Raw genomic sequence first — 23695 nt, 5'->3', positions numbered from 1 at the left:
TAGCACAGAAACACAGGCTGGTGGCAAATAGGAAGCAGGTATTGCAAAACTGGCTCCTTCTAAAGCATGGATGCAGACCACTTATGAGATCAGAGTTCATTCATCTCAAAAATATGGTTTGAGCACTTGGGTAAGTAATATGGAGAATACAAAGATGAGTAAGACACATGCTTCAAGGACATTCAATCCAGAAAGGGAAAGTAGAGTCCTGAATTGCTGTTGTCACAAGAGGAATACACATAAAGAGTGTTGGTTTTCCGAACTAAGAAGTTCTCTCCGGCTGGACGATCAGGAAATGCTTCATGGAGAAGAGGACTTGGAGGTTCTACCTTAAGGTGGTGGTTCTCAAGCGTGAGTGTGTGTCAGAATCACCTGGAAGGCTTAACCATGATGGGTCCCCCACCCAGAGTTTCTGATTCCCTAGATCAGGAGTGAGGCCCGCAAATTGGCAGACAGCTCTCCTAAGTCCCCAGGTGACGCTGGTCCTGCTCGTTCAGGGACAAGGCTTTGGAGAATCTTTGCCCTGTGTGACAGTGAGGGACTGCTCAAATAGAGGTGAGGCTGTGGGCATCCCATGAGGAGGAAACCGTGTATGTAAAGGCACATGGCTAGAAAAGCAAGGCTATATCCTGATTATGGTCAAGTTGGGGTAGAATATAAGACTTATGAGTATATAAGATACCATCAGGCACAACAAACTTGGTAAGTTAATTACCCAATCAACTCCAGTCAGCTGAGAGCAATTGTGCTAGAATAGCTATCAAGCATAAGGCAATGGCCAAGCCTATTCTTCAACTGTCCTAGCTCACCTGGTTTGCCCTGCTCTGAACTGAAACAGCCATTAGTACCAGTCAACTCAGCCGTTGTATGCATTTACCAATCCTTTTCATCTAAACAAAAAGGAATTTTAAAAATCCCTTTAGTTTAGCCAAAGCAAGATTGGAATGCTTAAAAGAACTTTTAACAAGGAAAGAAAAATTATAAAAGTAAAGAAACAGAGGCTTTCGCATACATTGAGTTCTCATGTCATTAAAAAAAAAAGAAAAAAGAAAAAAGCCCCAAAGAAAGATTAATTTGGCTGATGCAGTTTTACATGGTTTGCAAGGTGTTTTGAGTTGAATTGTGCCTAAAGATACATTGAAGTCCTAGCCCAGTGAATGTGACCGGGTTCACCTCTTGGTGGGTGTTGAACCAAAAGACATAGCCAAGCCAGAGATTGGGAGAAGGAAGGATTTATTATTACTTGCAGCAAGGAAGAGAGCACCAGCCATCTTTCCCAAAGCAGTGTCTCCCTGAACAGCCAAATTGGGGAAGTTTTAAGCTAAGGGCACATGCATATTCATGAAGGGGATTGAGCAGAAGAGAACTCAGCATAAAATTGAGGCAGAGGTTGACAGAGTCCAAACTTTAGTTGATTGAAGTCAGAAGGGTCGACATCACCATTCCGTCCTCCACCTGGTTGGGGGCCTTAGTTCCTGCAGAACTCAAAGACAAGTGTCAGATTGTTACGTATATCCCTTGAGGAGGAACTAGGCCTCTGCTTTAATCATTGCACTCTTGTTTGACTGCCTTTTGTCTGTTCCTGCATTCCTTTGTTCCTTAAGATCATTGATTACTGAGACCTGTTCAAGGGCAGGCATTGTGGCCAGGCTTAGAACACAAAATGGCTTAGCCAAAATGGCTTCTCATTTCAAGAAAGCCATTCCTGGTTCTCTTTCTCTGGGAACCCCCTAACCTATCTGCTATCACACAAGAATGTGACCTTATTTGGAAATGGGGTGTTTATGGAGGTAATCAAGTTAAAATGGGGTAATTAGTGTGGACTCTTATCCAATACGACTGTTGTCCCTTTGAGCCTAATTCAAGAGGGGGGCATGCATTTCAGTAGACGCTGTACAGGCCAGAAATCTCACACCAAGTGTACCTGTAAATCCCCACCCCAAGGTCCTTAATTTTAGTTCTTTTTCTTTCTTTAGCAGTTTACTACCTCTTTCTTCGTCACCTAACTACTTACTTAACTACTCTTCCACCTCAAGAGAGAGCTAGCCACTACATTGCCGTTCCTCTCAAAGCCCAAAAGCCTATTCAGCCGGGGCCCCTCCTGCCTGAGGAAGAAGGAAGGATAGTTTCCCCTACTGGCGGTGGTCATGGTGACAGGAAGGGGTGGAGCAGGAGAGGCCAGACAAAATCAGAGCAGAGTCGGGGCTGGGCCGCCAGGGCAGGGGGTTGCCTGGCCCAGGCGGGAAGGAGGAAGACGAAAGAAGACCTGGGGCTAGGACTCATCACCTCACAACTGACTCAGGCTCGCACTTTGTTCTTGCTTGCTGAGAAGGAAAACCATGTAAGTACTTGCAGTACATTGTCGGACGTCTTCCTTCAGAAGAGAAGTATCCTATTTCCACCACTTGCCGAGAACAGCTGGGTGCCCCCTAATTACTGATTAGCACACACAATGGTCTAATTGGTCCTCCATATTTGAGGGGTAATTTTGATTATTGCTTTTTCACACTTGATGAGAGTTTCCTGGGGCTTTGTTTATGTGATACCCCACCTTCCAGTCAGGAGGGCACACTCCAGTCACAGCAAGGGAGCCGCTGTCGATGCCAGGTCTCAAGGAACATGTGTCCAATGGCCAGAAAGCAGTAACAACCTTGGTATCTATCAAAACGCAGCCAGTCTCTAAAGAAATCGCCATGTGTGCCCATTTCCAATAAAGGGAGCATTAGTAAACCTGGCATAGCTATACCCTTGTTCTTTAGTTTAAATCGAAACATTCAAATGTAACTCAAAGAAGGTATGCCCAGAGTGAGCAAGGTTTTCAGAAATCAGACTTTGCCTTTCCCCAGTAGCACAGGCTGTCCTTGCCCTCCCGTGTCTCGGGGACCCTCGGGGGCCAGTCCAGTGAATGAGGAATGAGCAGCGTGTGAGTCAGGGTTCTCCGGAGAAACGGAACAAGTAGGGGATAGAGAGGTATAGATATATATTTATTATGAGGAATTTGCTCACATGTTTATGGAGGCTGAGAAGTCCCACGATCTGCTGTCTACAAGCTGGGGACCCTGGAAAGCCAGGGGTATAATACAGTCCTTTGGTAGGTGACACAAAGTGGATCCTTAAATATGCCTATAAAACGTGAGTCAGATGAACACTGCAGTGATGACAGGGCTTTTGATAAGTCTCTACAATTTATGTGATTTGTATTCTACCTGTAATCCCACTAAAATTATGATTTTTTACTTTTTTATTTTTTCTTTAATATTTATTTATTTATTTTTGGCTGCGTCGGTTCTTAGTTGCGGCACCCGGGATCTTTCGTTGTGGCACACAGGCTCTTCGTTGTGGTGCACGGGCTTCTCTCTAGTTGTGGCATGCACGCTCCAGAGCACGTGAGCTCCGTAGTTGTGGCGCGAGGGCTCAGTAGTTGTGGCACACGGGCTTAGTTGCCCTGCGGCATGCGGCATCTTAGTCCCCCGACCAGGAATCGAACGGGCTTCCCCTGCATTGCAAGACCGATTCTTAACCACTGGACCACCAGGGAAGTCCCCCACTAGAATTGTTTTTAAACGAGCGGATGATTTTAATATAAGAGAATGCTAAGAGCAGCATTTGCCCTTCCAGATTCAAAGGGCAGAGAGTTACTTTTGAGATAATCGGGGCTCCTTGAGGTGGGCCACACATTTTCAGTGCATTTTCTCTCCCGAAACCGAGTTGTGTCGTTGAATAAAGATGTCCTCAGAGGATTTAGTGCAGAAGTGAGCGTGGACTCACCTCATCTCAGCCCTGCTGGTGTCTCTTGGGATTCACCCTTGACCCTCTACATCCGCGTGACTGGTGTGAGCCTGGGGGGACTTCCAGATATCACAACATAGTTCCAGACTTTTATGTTTGTTTCCCAGCTGTGTAAACACATACCCTCACAAGGGAATGCAACTCCAGAAGTACAGGCTGCTCTTCAGACTCGCCACCGAGCCAAGGAGTCCATTGCTTGGCACTTGCTTTCTTTTCACCTCCCATCTCACCTTTATTTCCCAAGCACATAGACTTGTCTTGTTAATGTTAGTGACAATTTAACAAGTCACGATTATGCAGCAAGGTTTGTAATAAGCACTATCCATACATAATTTAATCGAACAAAAACCTGTTCGTTATAATAATACCTCCCCTGTGAGGTAGGTGTTATTATCCCCGTTTTACAGATGTAAAAATTGTAACTCATTGACAGAGGTCACTGAGCTAGTAAGTAATGACTCAGAATTTATACCCAGATTCACCCATTGCCAAAATCCATATAACCGCTATTCTATACTGCCTGCAAGTTTTAGCAAAATAGGTAAACTTTCCTAGATTTTTCACTACTTTAGGGAGCAGCATTCATAAGTCCAGTGGGGAGACTGGCCGTTCAGCTCCTGAGGCATCACACACAAGTCCAACCCTCATCCTTTTTTTTTTTTTTTTTTATTGAATGAAAGATTCTTGAAATTCTATACTGCTTTACAGTTTTCAGAAGTTTCACACAGATGATTTCATATAATCTCATAATAACTTTTTTCCCCCTATCCCTATATTGCCCCTTCCTCCTTCCCCCTCCCCACTGGTAACCACTAGTTTGTTCTCTATATCTGTGAGTCTGCTGCTTTTTTGTTTTATTCACTAGTTTGTTGTATTCCTCTTCATTCTTATACTTACTCACATGTATAATGACTTGAAGAAAAAACACCTAAATATTGTGAGTTTGAGCTCATCACAAAGGAAATGAATCTGTGCCAGTGAGGTTGGGAAACCACATTTTCAAGGGGGTTAGCCTTAGGACATGGCCACTAATGAAAGCGAATTCATTGATTCATTCTTTCCCCAGTAAACACTGAGTACACACTGTCTAAGGCTTTCAGGATGCAATGAAAAATAAAACATCGGTCCCTGCCCTCAAGTGCTTCTAGTAGGGACACTGAGTAAATAAGAGGCCATTAAAATCCAATGTGGTAAGTCCTGTGAGCAAGTAAATGGGATGTGATGGGCTAGTGGCCAAACCCAAACCAGACAGAGATGTTGGAAAGCCACATCCCATCCCTGAGGGCAGAGTCCAGCATTTCCTCAGTGTTGTTTGTCACCACATGGTTAAATGGGTTGTGCAATTTCCCCGGGGAAGACACAGGCTTATTTGTTCGCTTTTATCAGTTGAAGAGAATTATGGATATCTGGTTACACGTTCCCAGTGCTCTGACAAAGATTCTTAGTCAACTTGGGAAAATTGTTCCTATCATAAATATTAGGCTAAATACAATCAAAAGAACACACCTGCCAGGAGATATTCCCAATTTACAGATGAGAATACTGAGATTCTGAGAGGTAGTAACTTACCCAGTTCATACAGCTCATAAGTGGCAGAGCTAGGATTTACACCCAAATATGCAAGCTTCTAAAGGAAGGTCAGTAAGCTAGTAAAATAAGTGCTACACTGAGCAACCGGGAGAAAGCCTCTCTTAGCTAAAAGGCACCACATTGTTCCTGGTCTCTGAAGACCACCTGATTTCGATGTTTAAAGTGCTGCAGCTGCAGACTGTGGCCTAAAGTGAATGAAGCTGGAGGAATCACCCTTTCCAAAGGGGTCCCACCTGCATGCTACATAGACGTGCACCTGAAACCAGCTTTCCCTCTGTATATAAAGGGCATGGGGAGCGCGGGCTCTCGGGAGAGGAAGTGCAGGACCGGAAGCGCGGTCAGTCAGGCTCCCGCCGACGCTGCTATGTGGCTGCTGCGATCCCTCTGGCTCTGGTTTCCACTGTCTGTTGCTCTGAGTGGCCAGCGTGAGCCCGAGGCACCAGGTTATCCCGGTGGACTCCGCTGTGGGCTAAGGAGCTTGCAGTTCACCATAAACCTTCTCAGCCAGGAGACAGCAACCCCTCCTGCACTGGTAGCTTGGGGTAGGTTTGAAGGCTGAGCCAGGCAATGGCGTGTCTCCTCTACTGCCTACAACTGCCCTCTGCTTCCTGTCCTAATGCTTCCCCCCTGTGCTAAACTCTGCCGCTTCTCTCTATAGAACGAATCTTTTAAAATGTAGCTTTGCTTCTGAATCTGATTCCCCTTTTGTCCCTCTTTTCTTGGCAGCTGTCCCTGGGGTCTAAGGCAAAGCTGGCAGTCCTTTCCCAGCACTGGTGACGGTGGTGACCGACCATCTGTGCTTTCCCCCTTTCCCCGCCCCCAGATAATCGCGGGCTGCCGCACAGGCTGCAGAATGACTCTGAGTGTGGCACCTGGGTGAGCGAGGGCCCTGGCAGCTCCCTGCTGGTGGACGTGTCCTACAGCGGCTGCTATGTCACTGAGTGGGTGAGTACGACCCAGTCCTCAGGAACGCTGAGACACCTGTGCCACCATCCGGGCTGACTCCCGGGGCGTGTCTCTCCAGGACTCCCACTACATCATGCCGGTTGGAGTTGAAGGAGCAGATGCGGGTGGACGCAGGACGGTTACAGAGACAAAGCTGTTCAGGTGTCCCATGGATCTCCCAGGTAAGGGCTGGAAACTTCCAGGTTCTGGGTGGTATGGAGCTGCCTGGAAGATGCCCTCAGGCATCTTCTACCTGCTGTGTGCAGTGACCCCAGGCACCCATGAAGGACTGTCTTCTAACTCTCTCCTCCACGGGAGACCTTAGGATAACCACCACCTGAGCGACGACTTGGGGCCCAGGCACTGTGGGTGGTGCTGCGCGTGTCACCTATAATCCCAGCCCAGCGCTGTGAGCTCTATTGCTGGCCCCCAGCAGGGAGCTTACCAAGTGCCCCTCACTGGTAGGTGGCAGAGCTAGGATTCAACCAAGAGTTATCCCAGGACCAGAGCTCCCCTCGCCTTGAAGGGTAGGGAAGGAAGCTGAAGTTATCAAGGAGACTCGGCAAATGCCTTCAAGAAGCAGACTGCGCTGAGAATAGGGCTCAGCCCCTTCAGCTAGGGGCGCTACTCGATTACTTAACTGGGTAATTAATAGGAAGTATGACACCAACTCAACTCCAGCAAATCTTGCCTTGCCACCTGCGAGCCCTACCTCAGTCATAAGAGTCGAATTTGTAATTCACACCTGCCTTGTTAGGCTATAGCCACTGGGGTAATAGTGATAAAATATAGGATCATAGGCCTCACTCCCCACCTACTGAATCAGAACTGCATTTCAAAATGATGGTAATTTAGAGTACACTAAGATTGAGAAGTGCCTTTTAAAGAACAGAATTAAGAATTCTTTATTTTTAACGTCTTTATTGGAGTATAATTGCTTTACAATGGTGTGTTAGTTTCTGCTGTATAACAAAGTGAATCAGCTATACGTATACATATATTCCCATATCTCCTCCCTCTCGCGTCTTCCTCCCACCCTCCCTATCCCACCCCTTTAGGTGGTCACAGAGCACCGAGCTGATCTCCCTGTGCTATGCGGCTGCTTCCCACTAGCTATCTATTTTACATTTGGTAGTGTATATATGTCCATGCCACTCTCTCACTTCGTCCCAGCTTACCCTTCCCCCTCCCCATGTCCTCAAGTCCATTGTCTACGTCTACATCTTTATTCCTGTCCTGCCCCTAGGTTCATCAGAACCATAAGAATTCTTTGCTTGAATAAAAAAGTTGAGTCTCACTGCTTCTTCCAGTCTTACTGGTATTTCTTCCAAAGAGGACTCCTTTCAGGGGACTCCTATAAGGTGATCTAATAGTTAACTTTCTAACTCAGATATAATCTCTAGTATGTATATATCCCTTTCAATCATGTAGATATCTATGGGAATTGAATGTTAATGCTTTGTAATGAAATGGTCTCTTCTTAAAGACCAAACTTTGTTACTTAATGTTGCTCTTCTCTGCAAAATCTAGCCCTAGACATCCCAAATGGTGGCCTCTGCGACTCTGTCCCAGTGTGGGACAGACTGCCATGTGCTCCTTCACCCATCACTCAAGGAGACTGCAAGCAGCTAGGCTGCTGCTATGATTCTGAAGAGGTCAATTCCTGTTACTACGGAAACACAGGTGAGTCACTGTGTCTTTGAAATCAGCTGAAGAAAAGTGCCTGCAATTACCATTAACTAAACCCAGAGGAGGGTTATCTCCCCCACCCCCATCCAGAAGGCAAATACTAAAGATGACCAAAGATTGATGTATAAGCAACACCTCCTAGAACACTTGACTAAGTGACAGAGCTTTCTACAGTCTTCCATTGTCTATTCTCCTAGAATCCAATGTAGAGCAAGTAACGCTCAATGAACTCAAGAAGCTAAGTCTGTGTGCAAGATGCTAATTGACAGAAACTTAACCAATTCCCAAGAAATAGCCACTGGTGGCTGATTGTCCAGAGAGCTTTATTTCAAAAGATGATTATTTGTCCCAAACCGTGCTCCAAGTTTTTCCCATGAAAAAAAAAAAAAAAAGACCCTCATTAAACACCTAGATGCCACACTCAGTTATATGCTCTGAATTCTAGCTGATCAGTAAAACAAAGCAGGTACGGCTGTCCCCATTCTACAGATGAAGTTGATGCAAGGAGGTTAAATACTCTCCTTGAGGCCACACAGTAAGTGGTGGAGGCAAGATTCAAACCCAAGTGACCATGCAGAGCCTTGATGAAGCTCTGGATGGCTGAACATGCATCAAGGTCACTAGCTGGGAATGCAGCTTTTCTAGGAGTGGGGGGGGAGGAGGGCGGGGAATTTAAAAGAACTAAACTAAATAATTAGACTCTTGTCTGGCTGGCTCGGTAACAAGCGAGATGACCTGCCTTCAGCACAGTCGCTCTGGTGTTTCAGTGACCGCACGCTGTACCCAGGACGGCCACTTCTCCATCGCTGTGTCTCGGAATGTGACCTCGCCCCCACTGCTGCTGAATTCTGTGCACTTGGCCTTCAGGAATGACAGTGAATGTAAACCTGCGACGGCAACACACACCTTTGTCCTGTTCCGGTTTCCGTTTACTGCCTGTGGTACTACAAAATGGGTGAGAAGAGCTGACCTTGGGCTCTGTTCCTGACTTGAAGTTGGGTAGGAATGCCCTAGTGATGGGGGGAGAACTGGAATAGCTTAGCCGTGACTACTGCTTGGTGCGTAGGATGGTCTCTAGGACATAGAGGGCTTCATCACTGAGAAAGCCGAAGCCTCCCCAGGGCACTCGGCTAAGTCATCCCACCTGCACTCCAGCGAGGGGCTAGCACCTCTTACCACACTGTAGAAGAACAAATAACAGGTTCTTCCCACTGCACTGCCCTGGGAAACGAGCAGGGAGGTCAGCTGAGGTCGGTGGTATTTCTGGCTGCCTCATCTGAGTACTCCTAAGCCTCTTCCTGCCCTTTGTCCTGAAAGTAAGGTGAAGTGATAACTTGCCAGCTAGTCAGTGCCACCTGCTCTTGCCTCCACTCACGTTTTGAAAAATGCAACCTGTAATAGGGCAGCCTTGCTGAGCACCGAACAAAGCGAATGATGAGTGAAGCAGCATCTGGCTTGCAGGAGTGACAAGACTCTTCACCTGCCCTTGTAGATCACTGGAAACCAGGCAGTATATGAAAACGAGCTGGTTGCAACTCGGGATGTGAGAACTTGGAGCCGTGGTTCTATCACCCGAGACAGTATCTTCAGGTAAGGGTCTTAGTTAACCTGACCTTGCTTGACCAGAATGCCTGACTTCCCTTCTCGCATAAAGCAGGAGTTTTAGAGTAAACATGAATCCAGAAATGACCATCTCCTCATGACAGGAGAATCTCAACTGCCTTGGTTGTCCGATCTCACTTACCATTATTTGATCCAATAGCCCTGCGTTACTGCCACCAACTTGATCCTAAGCCTCAAACTTACCTGACTTCTAATTCATTTCACGGGTCTTTTGTTTCTCACTCTGGTCTCTTCCTTCTACCTCCACTGTTTAAGCTGTAGCAAAATGAATCCCTTTAAAACCTTAGCCAGCATACTTAAAGCTTTCTCTTTGTCTTCCTAGAGCTTAAGCTTAACATCGTGAGGATAACTTGCAGGGCTCTGCATGAAACTGCTACTACTTCTCCAGCCTAATCTTTCTCAATCCTTCCCTCACTATTCACTAACCCCAGATTGTGCTTCTGGAGTATTCAGTGGCCCTCAAACTTCTTGCCTCCGTACTTTTCTCTCTATCTCTCAGTTACTTTTACCAAATCCCCTGCAACATCTTCCCTGACTACCCCCTCCTCAGAAGGTACGTTTTTCCCATAGTACCATATCTATTTCTTAATTGAAGTATAGTTGATTTACAATGTTTTAATTTCTGCTGTACAACAAAGGGATTCGGTTATATATATTTTTCATATTTTCCATTATGGTTTGTTACAGGATATTGAATATAGTTCCATGTGCTGTACAGTAGGACCTTATTTATCCAGTCTCTATGTAATAGCATCTGCTAATCCCAAACTCCCAATCCATCCCTCCCCCACTTTCCCTTCCCCTTCCCCTTCCCCTTGGCAACCACAAGTCTGTTCTCTGTCTGTGAGTCTGTTTCTGTTTCATAGATAAGTTCATTTGTGTCCTATTTTAGATTCCACATGTAAATGATATCATATGATATTTGTCTTTGTGTCTGATTTCACTTAGTATGACCATCTGTGGGTCCATCCATGTTGCTGCAAATGGCATCATTTCATTCTTTTTTATGGCTGAGTAGTGTTCCATTGTATCTACCGCATGTTTATCCATTCATCTGTTGACCATGTCTATTTCTTGTATGGTTTTTATATCAAACTCTCAAACACTGATCTTGTTTACATATCAGTCTCCCCAATGATAGGTCTCACAAGGCCAGAATCACACAACACGTTTATAAACTTGTTCCAACACCTAGCACTTAATAGTTCCTCAAACCTTAAAGAGGTGGCATGGTCCACCCCCCCAGGATAGTAGCTAAAATCTTATTTTTCTGCAGGCTTCGAATCAGTTGTAGCTACTCCGCAAGCAGCAGTGCTCTTCCAGTTAATGTCCAGGTTTTTACTCTCCCACCACCCCTTCCTGAGACCCAGCCTGGACACCTCACTCTGGAACTTCAGATTGCCAAAGGTAAGACCCTCTTTTGTGGAGTATCTGGCCTCTAGTCCAAGTCTTGTCACTTCTCTGGGCGTCAAGACCCTACCTTGGTAACAAGATACTTGCCAGAGGTGTTTATGTGGGTGATGGTCTATCTCAAGCCACCTAGAGGTTCCAATCTCTTTACTGCTTCAACTTGTTTTGGCCTCTTGCAGACAAACACTATAGCTCCTACTACACTGCTAGTGACTACCCAGTGGTGAAGTTGCTTCGGGATCCCATCTACGTGGAAGTCTCTATCCAACACAGAACAGACCCCAGTCTAGAGCTGCGCCTACACCAGTGTTGGGCCACCCCCAGCACAAACGCCCTGCTCCAGCCCCAGTGGCCCATGCTGGTAAATGGGTAAGTGGCTTTTTCCTGCACCTGTGTTAAACACCCTCCACGAAGCCCATCTTGACTGCTGGATATCCTTGCTTAGATGCCCCTACACTGGAGACAACTATCAGACCAAACTGATCCCCGTCCGGAGAGCCTTGGACCTGGCGTTTCCTTCTCACCACCAGCGCTTCAGCATTTCCACCTTCAGTTTCGTGGACTCGGCGGCAAAGCAGGCACTCAAGGGACCGGTACGATGCCACCTTCTGTGGTCTTCAGCAGGGCTCTAAACCCCCCAGCTCAAGTGTTCTCACACTGTACCCCTCTTCAGCTGAAGTGGCCCTTAAACATTGGTTGTTGGTACTGCTTTGGACCAATCAAAGGATGCCAATGGCATGTGTGACCTGTCAACTAGAATCGAGTATTTTAGTGATTCTGTGATGTCAGCTTGGTTTTTCAGGATTTTCTGAAACTTCTTGATTTCTTCCTGGGGGAGATAAAGCAGGTTTGAAGACTTATCATGACGTGTTACACCATGATCCCAATTCTGTTGGCTCCCAGGTGTATCTGCACTGCAGTGCATCGGTCTGCCAGCCTTCTGGGACACCATCCTGTGTGACAACCTGTCCTGCCAGACGTAAGTTTCCAAGCTGTCTACACCAGAGGACAGATTTCAGTGTATTTGGCGTCCCAGAGCAAACCTTCTTTAGCCTGTGGCAAATGAGTCAAACCGAAGATTCATCTTATTAACGAGGCTTCCTTAAGTACTTTCATGATGCAGTAGAACAGAAATACAACTAGTTTCCTAGAATTCCAGGCCTTCTAAATATAAGCTATAAATCCTGAAAACTCTCAGCTTTAGCTTTTCTCCATATAAATTTTGCCTTAGCCAGGAGTCAAATGGGTTCACAGCCTATAATCTAATAAGACATTTCTGGTCTATCCAGATATAAATGGTAGACCTCTATACTTGCCTGAGGGCTTACAGGTGGAATAGGATTGCAGACTTAAGAGTTATGTGCTCTGATGATCAGGCCCGATGCTCATACAGCTGTGTACTCCACCTGATCCCACAGATCGTACCTGGCTCCTGAATTAATGGGGATTCATGACCCCTGAAGCTTTAAGTCCCTTATGTCAAAAAAAAACCACCTCATAGTATTTTTCATAACTATCATCTAATAGATTAAATATTGAACATCCAACTGCAATGACACATACACTTGTATACATATATGTCTATAAAAACTAAAACTTTGAAAGTTCAAAGATCTACAACTGGCAGTAGAAATAGGATTCAAACAGAGCTCTGCTATTAGTGTCTTACCAGGTACCTTTATATCATAGGGTCTCAGTACTAAGATACAACTGTTTAAGCATCTCTACGTAAGAAGAATGACAGTTTGGGGATAGTCCAAAGTCATCATTTCTCCGAAAGTGTTAATACAAATGAGCAAGTCTGAGACTTTGTATCGAACACATTGAGGTTTTTCTTGAGGCCCATGGAACAGAGCTATCCATACTAAGGGACCTGGCACTATTTTAGACTCCTTAACCGCTCACACCACATGTACTAACAAATCCCTAACTCATCTCTCCAACAGGAAGAAGAAGCTCTGACATCCATTTTCAGAACAGCACTGCTAGCATTTCTAGCCAGGGCCCCATGATTTTACTCCAAGCCACTCCGGACTCTTCAGAAAAGCTCCGTAAATACTCAAGTGAGTGGAAGGAGACCTCCAGGAGGTCCCGTATCTGAACCATTGGTCAAACCAAAGCTACTTGCTCACCCCTGCTTTCCTTACTGATTTGGCCAATGTGAACCTCAAAAGGAATTGTCTAGTTTTTTTTCCTGTAGCTCAAGACTGGCAGTCTTTATTAGGATGTAGAATCTCTTGATTTTCAGCATGCATTAATCTACCTTTCCATCCTCCAGGGTCTCCTTTAGACTCCCAAGCTCTGTGGGTGGCTGGCCTTTCTGGAACCTTAATCATTGGAGCCTTGTTAGTGTCCTACCTGGCCATCAGGAAACGGAGATGAGTTACTCAGACCAAATGTGTTAATAAAACCAGATTGCACTGCTAGCCTGTGCTCAGCTTCTCATTTGAAAGGTAAAAAGTAATTTCTTTACACTAGCTCATCTACTGTTAGCGTCACCTCTTTCCAGCTTGGGGTAATTTTTTCTTCTGCAGCCCTCCTATCTTCTGAAGAGAACATTTCAGTAGAATTTCATAGTTGGTTGACAACTCAAACAGAATCTACAAGAACTTAGTATCTCAGGCTTAGCAGACCTTTTACAAGTTTATGAGGGTGTAGAACAAAACTCTTCCACAAAGTCGAGCAAACTTAGGTAGAACTAGTCTAGAGCTAGTCACGAATCTTCTAGCTCAGGGGTCCCCAACCCCTGGGCCATGGACCCGTACCGGTCCTCGGCCTGTTAGGAACCGGGCCTCACAGCAGGAGGTGAGCAGTGGGCAAGCGAGCGAAGCTTCATCTGCCGCTCCCCATCGCTCCCCATCGCTGGCGTTACCGTCTGAACCACCCCTCCACCACCCCCGTCCGTGGAAAAATTGTCTTCCACAAAACCGGTCCCTGGTGCCAAAAAGGTTGGGGACTGCTGTTCTAGACCATTGGTTCTCCAACTTTCGTGTGCATCAGGATCAAAGGAGGGCTGATGGAAACAGTTACTGCCCCCACCCCCCGACTTTGATTAAGTAGGTCTGGGCTGAGGCTTATGAACTTGCATTTATCACCATGCCTCAGGTGATCCTGATCTTTCTCTTCCAAGCATTACACTTGGAAAACTAATGCCTAAAAAAGTATCTGATCATGAATTGATCAACTGGGAGTAGCTTGATCAGAAGAGGCTTTGTTTTGCCCCAGAACCAGCAAGTAACTTCATACTGTAGTAGCTCTTAAGATTAGTAGAAAAAACAGGAGAAGAATGAATTATCCTGACTTCTCAAGGTGAATGTCCTACTCAAAGAACTCTGGTAACTAACACTGTTAGCCAACCTCTGTGGATCTCCTCTCTCCCCAGGGGGGAAACTATGAAAGTATGCCTGGTTAAATAAGATTAAGACCATTCATCTTCATGGAGCAACTTCCAGGTCACTTTGAGGTGTAAAGTTGTTTCTAGCTTGGGGTGATTAGTAAAAAAGCTCCTTCCTGTATACAACAACCTTGTGCGATCTCCTACTTGGAATCAAAATGGCTGTGTGACAATAGAACATGGTGAACATGATGGTGTTACTGGCACTAGGTTATAAAAGACAGCACAGCTTCTGCCTTGGATCATTTGCTCTGGAGAAGCTAGCTGTTATGCCGCAGTAAGGATGCTGAAGCAGCCCTGTGGAGAAGGACTGAGGCCCCCCAGCCGAGAGCCATGTGAATGAGCCTCCTTGGAAGCTGATCCTCCAGCCCTAGTCCACGTCTAACCAAAACCTCATGAAAGACTGCACCAGAACCACCCAGCTGAGCCACTTCCAAATACATGCTCCACCACAACTATGAGAAATGATTAATGTTATAAGCCACCACAGTTTGGGGTTACTTTTATTTTTTTAAGGCACAATAGATAACTAAGCCAAACAGTCCTTAAACTTCTTTGTGAAGATGTCTTATCTTGGATATCAAGGAGTAGAACTGCACAAAGTGTATGGTTTGGCTGTTGCTTATGAAGTTACAACATTTTCCAAAGTATTTCTAATATCTTAACACTCATACTAGCTTTGTAAAGAGTTTTAGCTGCTCTAAACCCCATAAGGATAGGCATCTGTTTTGGGGAGGTAAACAGTCTACAGTTTGTGCTATAGTCTAGTGTTGGCTCCTCCTCCTTAGCTTATGCCTAGTCCAGCCTATGGGGGCCCACAGCTGTCTCCTCTCCCCTCTGTCATCACTCTTTTTTACATAATTTTTATTGGTATAGTTTTACAATGTTGTACAGCAAAATCAATCTGTTATACATATATCCACTTTTTTAGATTCTTTCCCCATATAAGCTGTTACAGAGTATTGAGTAGAGTTCCCTGTGCTCTACAGTAGGCCCTTATTAGTTATCTATTTTATATACAGTAGTGTATATGTGATGTGTGTCAATCCTGATCTTCCAATTTATCTCTCTCCCACTGTTAACCACCCCATAACCATAGGTTCCCTTTTTAAGATTTTTTTGATGGACCATTTTTAAAGTCTTTATTGAATTTGTTACAATATTGCTTCTGTTTTATATTTTGGTGTTTTGGCCGCGAGGCACGTGGGATCTTAGCTCCCCAACCAGGGATTGAACCCACAACCCCTGTATTGAAGGTGAAGTCCTAATAACCACTGGACTGCCAGGAAAGTCCCTTATTTTCTTTATCTGTAACTCTACTTCTATTTTGTAGATAAGTTCATTTGTAGCCTTTTTTAGATTCCCCATAAGTGATATCATATGATATTTGTCTTTCTCTGCCTGACTTCATTTAGTATGATAATCTTTAGTTTCATCCGTGTTGCTGCAAATGGCATTATTTTGTCCTTTTTCGTGGCTGAGTAATGTTCCCTTGTATATATGTACCATATCTTTATCCATTCATCTGTTGATGGACATTTAGGTTGCTTCCAGGTCCTGGCTATTGTAAATAGTGCTACAATGAACATTGGGGTGCATGTATCTCTTAGATTTATAGTTCTCTCCAGATGTATGCCCAGGAGTGGAATTGCAGGATTATGTGGTAGCTATATTTTTAGTTTTTTTAAGGAACCTCTATACTGTTCTCCATAGTGGCTCTACCAGTTTACATTCCCACCATCAGCGTAGCAGGGTTCCCTTTTCTCCTCACCCTCTCCAGCATTTATTGTTTGTAGCTTTTTTGATGAGGGCCATTCTGACCAGTGTGAGGTGATACCTCATTGTAGTTTTGATTTGCATTTCTCTAATAATTAGTGATGTTGAGCATCCTTTCGTGTGCTTTTTAACCATCTGTTTCATGGCTCTAGTTTCTGACACTGCAAGTTCGTAACTGCAAATTTTGTTAGGACTGTTTCCTCCTCCTCAGTGTTAGCAAGCTGGGGCGTGGTTGCTGCCCATGTCTAATCAGCCGACAAACAAGGGAACTTTAAGCCAATGAAATATACTAGAATTCACAAAAATTGTAAGACTGAGACAAAATTCACATCTTCAGAGTCAATGAGAATAAAGATCTGCTGGTCACCAACCACGCAGGGACCTAAGAAGTATTAAGTTTCCTTCATTTTTCCAGGGAAACAATTTTATCTTAGGGCAAATCTAAGAAAACCCAAAGCAGCTGGCAGAAGACTGCAAACAGCATCTTGATATCAGCCCCATATATTGAAACATTATTTTATTCGATCTTCATGTTCAATGAAATAAACTCTTTCATACTGGGGATTGACAGTAGAGGACTCTATTTCAGCAACCAACAAGAAACTTAACTTATGTGGTCTGGGAACAGGAGAAACAATAGGAAACCAGAAGTTGAACCTGATATCACAGTAGCCATTCACGTGGAATCCTGTGATTTTTAATAGAGAATATCAACCTCCTGCTACCCAGAATATTCAGACCAGGATATGGCATGACTGTTGGCCAGACATTTAATCTCTACAGACTCAACCTTCTCACTCCTGAAGTAAGGACTAAATTATTTCTTTCTGTCTTTAAGAATAATCTAAGAACCAAAAATTTAATCTTCTTCCGTCATTTTCCATTTGCCCTGCTTCCTAGCTCTCCCTTGGAAATGGTACTTCCCTGATTCCTTGCTCAGCATTATCATGCTGTGAGCTGGTGATGTGCTTTTGTGTCTTACACCACAGCATACTTCTGCTGTCTGAAAGCTAAAGCCTAGCTTTTAGTTAATAAAAGTCTGAGCAAGCCTTACTACAATAGCCATAGGCCAGAGGTAGCAGAAATTAGGTAGTTCTGCCACTTACCAACTTCTCACTTTTCCCAAGAAGTATTGCTTTGATATGAGACTGAGGACGTTGCCACAGAGAAATAAATCACCTTCCCAACACTCCCAAGTAGCCCAGTCAGGTGATGAGAAATGGCCAAATCAAATGAAGGCTCTCATTTCAAGCAAAGCGGCTGGGAGTGGAAGGAGCAGAGAAGAAAGGGCTGACTACACAAAGATTTATGGTTGTAAGATAAAGAATAGGTTTCAGTGAAATTGGATAAAATTTGTTATACCAACAGAATTTTGTCTTATCTCAATATTGGGATAAAGAGTTGGATCATAATAGCTACTTCAAGTTTACCAGGTGTTCTTATTATGTGCCTGGTCAGTTAATTGTCCCCTCATCGGCGTAGAAGCACTGCTGTCTCAAAAGGCTGAATTTGTTTTACATGTGTCAAAAATACCTACGAGGTCAGTTTTTAAATAAGGCATCTGCTTTCTTACCCCAAGAGTCTTGTTGTCCTCTGTGGGGTAAATGTTAGGGACTGGGGGCCGGGGAGTGGGTGGAGATCATGGAGAGGGGAAGAGTGCCAGCCTCGGGAGAGAGACCCACATGTCCACCAGACAGAGTGATTCCTCAGCATGGCAGAGGCACACCAGAGAAGCAGCCCTGAGACCGAGGGGGCGGTTGTTTGGAGGTCAGGTTCCTGTTGCCAGTGGCCTTCATGGCTGGTCGTGCTACCCAGATCTCATCAAAGTCAGACTTCCATCCTAAAAATTCCCTCGTCCTTGTCCAGGACAAAGAGCCTGGCACAGACCAGGAGCTCAGGGAACATTTGCTGAGTGAATCACACCAAACTATGACATAATTTAACCAGATTTAAAAGAGCCTAGAAAATTCCCAGAGAATGGATGGCCGGATTTTAACCAGAACCAACCACTCATCCCCTAGTATAGGAACTCCTGACCAGGCAGGGCTTTTAGGGCATGCACACTGTCTGCCTCTGTTAGCAGCCCCTTGTGGTTCACAGGAATGACAAAAACTTCATGATAAATATGGACGGTCCCTTTGCACAAACATACATCTTTATCTTTTGACAATTAGGAAAGCCACAGATTTCAAATTTCCCATTAAAACACCTACATCTTGTTTCTCCCCTTGAGGAAAAGTACTTAAGCAAGGAATAAAACTGCCACAAAGAAAAATGACAAATCCAGTAGCAACTATAGTGTGCTTTTCTCTTCAGAAGCCTAGCCTTTGGTTCTCATAGTTTAACATCCTTATTGACATATAACTCACATTCCGTACAATTATCCATTTAATTTGTACAATTCATTGGTGGTTTAGTATATTCAGAGTTGTGCAACCATCACTACACTCAACTTTAGAACATTTTCATCATCCTCAAAGAAACCCCATTAGAAGCCACTCCTGATTCCCACCACTCCCCAACCCCCAACATTCACGAATCTACTGTCTGTCTCTATAGATTTGTCTGATCTGGAGCAGCTCACATAAATGAAATCATATAATATGTGGCCTTTTGTGACTGGCTTCTTTCATTGCATAATGTTTTCAAGGTTCATTTATGCCATATCATGTGTCTGTACTTCAGTCCTTTTTAGGACTGGATAATATTCCATTGTTACATTTTGTGTATCCATTTATCAGTTGATGGGCATTTGGGTTGTTTCCACCTTTGGCTATTAAGAATAATGCTGCCATGAATTTCGTACAAGTTCTTTTATGGACATATTTTTCTCTAGGTTATATACCTAGGAATAGAATTTCTGGGTCATCTGGTAACTCTGTGTTTAACATTTTGAGAAACTTAACTGTTTTCCAAAGTGGTTCCACCATTTTACATTCCCACCAACAATATATGAGGGTCCCAATTTCTCCACATCCTCACCAACATTTATTATCTCATACTTCAAAGTAACGTTTATAAATGATTCTTTTTTTAATGGAGTATAATTGATTTACAGCATTGTGTTAGTTTATACATATATCCCCTCCCTCTTAAGCCTCCCTTTGCACCCTCTAACCCCGATCCCACCCCCTAGGTCACCACAGAGCACTGAGCTGAGCTCTCTGTGCTATACAGCAGCTTCCCACTAGCTATCTATTTTACACATGGTAGTGTATATATGTCAACGCTACTCTCTCAGTTCGTCCCACCCACCCCTTCCCCGCCTGTGTCCACAAGTCCGTTCTCTATGTCTGCGTCTCTCTTCCTGCCCTGCAAATAGGTTCATCAGTACCATTTTTCTAGATTCCATATATGTGTTGATATACAATGTTTGTTTTTCTCTTTCTGACTTACTTCACTCTATGACAGACTCTAGGTTCATCCACATCACTACAAATGACCTGATTTTGTTCCTTTTTATGGCTTAGTAATATTCCATTGTATATATGTACCACATCTTCTTTATCCGTTCATCTGTTGAGCAACCTAAATGTATATCGAAAGATGAATGGATAAAGAAAATGTGATACATATATACAATGGAATATTACTCAGCCGTAAAAAGGAACGAAATTGGGTCATTTGTAGTGATGTGGATGAACCTGTAAATGATTTTTAAACATGAAAAAGCATAAAGGCAATAAGAAGACCCATAATCCTACCAATAAAAATACTAATGTGTATGACCAAATTAGAAAAAAATTCAAATCATATAGAAAAGCACAAATATAAAGAACTACCATTCCCCACTCCCAGTCACTCTTCCTGAAAGTAACTGTCCTCAAGAGTATGTCAGGCCAGAAAAAGCAAGCCTCATGTGTATATGGTATACCTGTTATTTGGTATCAATTTGGCATACAGTATATACCAGTATATGGTATCACTTATTTTTTTCTATGTGTATGTCATCTGTCTCTTGTCCAGAAGTCCAGTAGCCTCCAAAGAATAAGGATGCATCGGTATCAGGATGACCAAATACCCATCAGGAGTCCTGGAGGGCACCTTTTGCCTTTGTGTCTTCCCATGGGCTTAGCAAAGTATTCTGTATACAGGATAAACCAGTTTTACAAGATGGCTTTTTATTTGACCGGACTGGAAGAAGACCCTAGTGTGTGTGTCGGCTTTTTTGCTGAGCTTCCCAAAGTAAAGCCCGCGCGGTGGGGAAGGCTGAGCCCAGGGTCAACGGTGCTTTTATGTGCCTGCATCATACTCTGCACTAGGCCATTAGATCAAGCTCCACGCTCTTGATAATGCTTTGCATGCTGTCTTCCTTGTCTCCTTCAAAGGAATTCTACCTGCAAGCATGCTGTTTCTGGCATTTGCTGTTGCCCAGGAAGCTACAGGGACAGGTGATGGGAGAGCATTCATAAATAAGTCCATTCATAATGACGGCCGGGGAAGAAGCCTTCTGTCAAAGTCACATTTAAATTCAATGAGTCAACCCTTTTTGCAATTAGCACACAGAAAAGCTTAATACAGTCTATTGGAGTGGCCTCCGTAAGATGACACAGAAACCCTTAGACACCTCCGGGATGACTCGATGCCCTTGGTTTGGGATCAGTCAACTTAATACTTTGTGTTTCCTGGGAATGAACTTTCCCTCATTTCACCCCACTGTCTACATTATAAGATTCCCTACACTGTTATTTTAGCCTTTCTTAACCCTCTGGTATCTCAAGAACCATCTTCTTTTGGATAAAACATGGAAACTTTAACCATTGAAATAGGGTAGCACGATGAAAGTACTTCCCCAGCTGAGGTCTGGTGAAAAAGTTTAGCAGAATGTATTAATGGAAAAGTATACAGAGCACAAAAGCAGTCGTATTTAAATATTATGATTGTAATAAATATTTATTTCATGTTAATGATGCATTGGGTAAAATTAAAAACAAAATGAGATGCAGAATTAATCATGAGTCTACCCTGTTGAACTTATCTAAATGAAAGGTTATTCTATGAAACAAATGGTGTTGAGAGGAAAAGATTAATTTGTGCATTTTAACCTTTGAAATAGGTGTTTAGGGAGCATAAAATAATAAATTACCATTTTTTAGCATATATAACATGCCAGACACTATGTAAGCGATTTCCATGGATTATTTTACTTAATGCACACAATGCCAAATAAGTATATGTTTAATAAATGGTGATGACTGTGGTAATAATAGTGATAATGTTAATGTTGAGAATCTCTACCATTTTGTGTGCATTTTATGTGCACTGTGCTGAGCTCATTAAATATACCGTATTTAATTCTCATAACTCTCTTCTACATATTAATGTCATTTGTGGTATCACAGTTGTTAAATATATAGACACAGGGACAAAAATAGCAAAAATTACTGTTTATAGTATGCTACATCCTACAGAAGAGAAAAACTCTTACTTATCTACCCAAAGGTCTCTTTTGAATTTATCATGGGAGGTTGACAAAGACTGTTTTGGTTTCCCATGCATCTGGTGCTTCCCTTGGCCAGAATGAGGGACACACTCACTTGTGAAAGCAGAAGTAAAATTCTTTGCTCAACGATGTTTTCTTAAACACTCCTTCTATGCTGGGCACTGTGTGAGGGAGGTACTGAGGATCAGAACTCAGTCTAGAGAATAAAAACTTATTAAGGTAATTGTGATAGAAAGATAGAGACAAGAAAGGGTATTGTCTATGGCCACATACAGGGACCTGAGTGTGAAGTGAGGGCTTAGGAAGTTGGGGATTAGATTGATGAATGGTTGGGATGGGAAGGGCAGAGAGAGTTTCAGGGCTTGGAGAGAGAGAAAGGAGAACATTCCAAGCAGAAGAAGAAGTGTGAACAAAGCCAGAGAGATGACAAACAGCCTGATGTGTCCAGAAAATGCCAAAGAATATGGTAAAGCTATCAATCTGTAAACACTGTGAAAATTGTCTGGAATGGATAAACACATCAATAGAACAAGGCAGAGAGTTGAAACAAAATCATTTATATCAATGAATTTAATATCCAAAGAAGGCAGTATTTCTAATCATTGCAGAAATGATGAGGAATTTCACTTCCCACTCTATATACCATTGTAGGTCAGGAGTTCAGACAAGAGCATGGCAGAATGGCAGAGATGGCTTATTTCTGTTCCACAGCTGTCTGGAGTTTCCCCTGGAAGGCAGGAGGTAATGCTGTTCCCCATCTCTGTCTCTCTCTCTTTCATGGGCCATGACTACTCCTCATGGCTATGCTCTTCTGAGCCTGTCTGACCCATTTTCCCCTCTTTCCCACAGCCTGCTTTCCTTGCTAACCCACACCAGGATTCTAGTTTCCTCATGGCTTATAATGGCCACCTGGACCCTGGGTCACCTTCCCGAATTTTATGCTCTGTTCCCATAGCCCATCCCCTTTCTATGTCCCAGTTCCAGACTCCAGAGAGAAAGTATAATTGAAGCAGCTCTTCTTTGAAGTCAGGCTTCACAAATCATGGGTCACTAGCAGCCTATGATTGGTTGTCCCTCGGGCACGCAACCATGCCTGGTCCAATCAGCTGTTGCATAAGTAAGCTCATGTGATACAAACCAAGGCCACTTAACTGTAGGTAGGCAGATTCCATTAGCATGGGTTAGCATGAGATTGTGTAAGCCTGGGCTGTTGTGTAAGCCACCAGCTACATGGAGAATTTAAATTAAAATTAATTGAAATAAAATTAAAAATCCAGTTCCTCATTTACAATAGCCACATTTCTGATGCACAAAGCCTGCCTCCCCACCACCATTAGGCTGGGCGTGCAGCCTAAGCTAAGAGAAATGATCTCAGTCTCCTGGACATGGATGGGTTTAGGGTCATCATTTGACTCCAGAAGGGTCACTCTTCCGTGACTGACATAGGTACACACAGAGAGGAGGTATTTTGCCTTCAGAGAGCAGAAGCACTGAGAATCTTCTTAGCCTAGGCCTGCTAGAGGCCATCGCTACAGCCACGTGGAGAGAACCTGACAGAGAACTGCATCAAATCCCAGGCTAGGAGAGCAAGGGGGAGAGAGGGAGAGAGAGGAAGGGTGATGGGAGGAAGGAGGCGGAAGAAGAGGAGCAGGAGAGAAGGAAGAGGTGAGAAGGGCGAAGCTTTAAAGTGACTTTGTTTGTACTTCTGGATTCACTTGTGCAGGAAGTGCCAGCCTTGTAAACTGAATAAAATTCCGTTTGCTGGAAGGAGTCTAAGTTAGTTTAGTTCACTTACAGCCAAAAGAATCTTCATTTTCTCCACATCCTGAAGCCAAACACTGTAAGGAGAGGGAAGAAAATTAGCTGATAATGTAATTTATCCTAAGTTGTAAGTTACTCATGGCTCAGTGTTTCATCTACTCACTAAAAAGGTCAATTTGAAAGGACGCTGAAGAGTTGATGCCCTTTTTCCGTAGAACTCTGTATTATCTGCTTTTTTTTTTCCCCTTTTCCTCATACTCACTCTCTTTTTTATT

At 43.8% G+C, this 23695-nt stretch overlaps 1 protein-coding gene across 1 annotated transcript; it reads left to right on the top strand.

The window, feature by feature from the left end:
• The first annotated feature begins 5743 nt into the window (after positions 1-5743).
• Positions 5744-22334, top strand: ZP4 (zona pellucida glycoprotein 4). The gene is made up of 13 exons (XM_059900068.1): positions 5744-5921; positions 6203-6324; positions 6404-6506; positions 7855-8007; positions 8781-8968; positions 9506-9603; positions 10913-11043; positions 11226-11415; positions 11492-11639; positions 11950-12025; positions 12993-13097; positions 13325-13499; positions 22311-22334. Exons 1-12 carry the CDS (start codon positions 5744-5746, stop codon positions 13426-13428), a joined length of 1596 nt encoding a protein of 531 aa, XP_059756051.1. The 3' UTR covers positions 13429-13499; positions 22311-22334.
• Positions 22335-23695: the final 1361 nt, after the last annotated feature.

This window comes from Balaenoptera ricei, chromosome 16, assembly GCF_028023285.1.
Source record: "Balaenoptera ricei isolate mBalRic1 chromosome 16, mBalRic1.hap2, whole genome shotgun sequence".
In the NCBI taxonomy this organism is placed as follows: Eukaryota; Metazoa; Chordata; class Mammalia; order Artiodactyla; family Balaenopteridae; genus Balaenoptera; species Balaenoptera ricei.
The sequence above is the reverse complement of the archived record's forward strand: the minus strand, read 5'-3'. Positions and strand labels throughout refer to the sequence as shown.

What these genes read in the sequence shown, in the direction of transcription:
- ZP4 (XM_059900068.1), top strand. Translation starts at nt 5,744, where the DNA reads ATGTGGCTGCTGCGATCCCTCTGGCTCTGGTTTCCACTGTCTGTTGCT. An exon ending in CTGTTACTACGGAAACACAG is followed by an intron (nt 8,008 to 8,780) that starts GTGAGTCACTGT and finishes CTGGTGTTTCAG; the next exon opens with TGACCGCACGCTGTACCCAG. An exon ending in GGAACTTCAGATTGCCAAAG is followed by an intron (nt 11,044 to 11,225) that starts GTAAGACCCTCT and finishes GGCCTCTTGCAG; the next exon opens with ACAAACACTATAGCTCCTAC.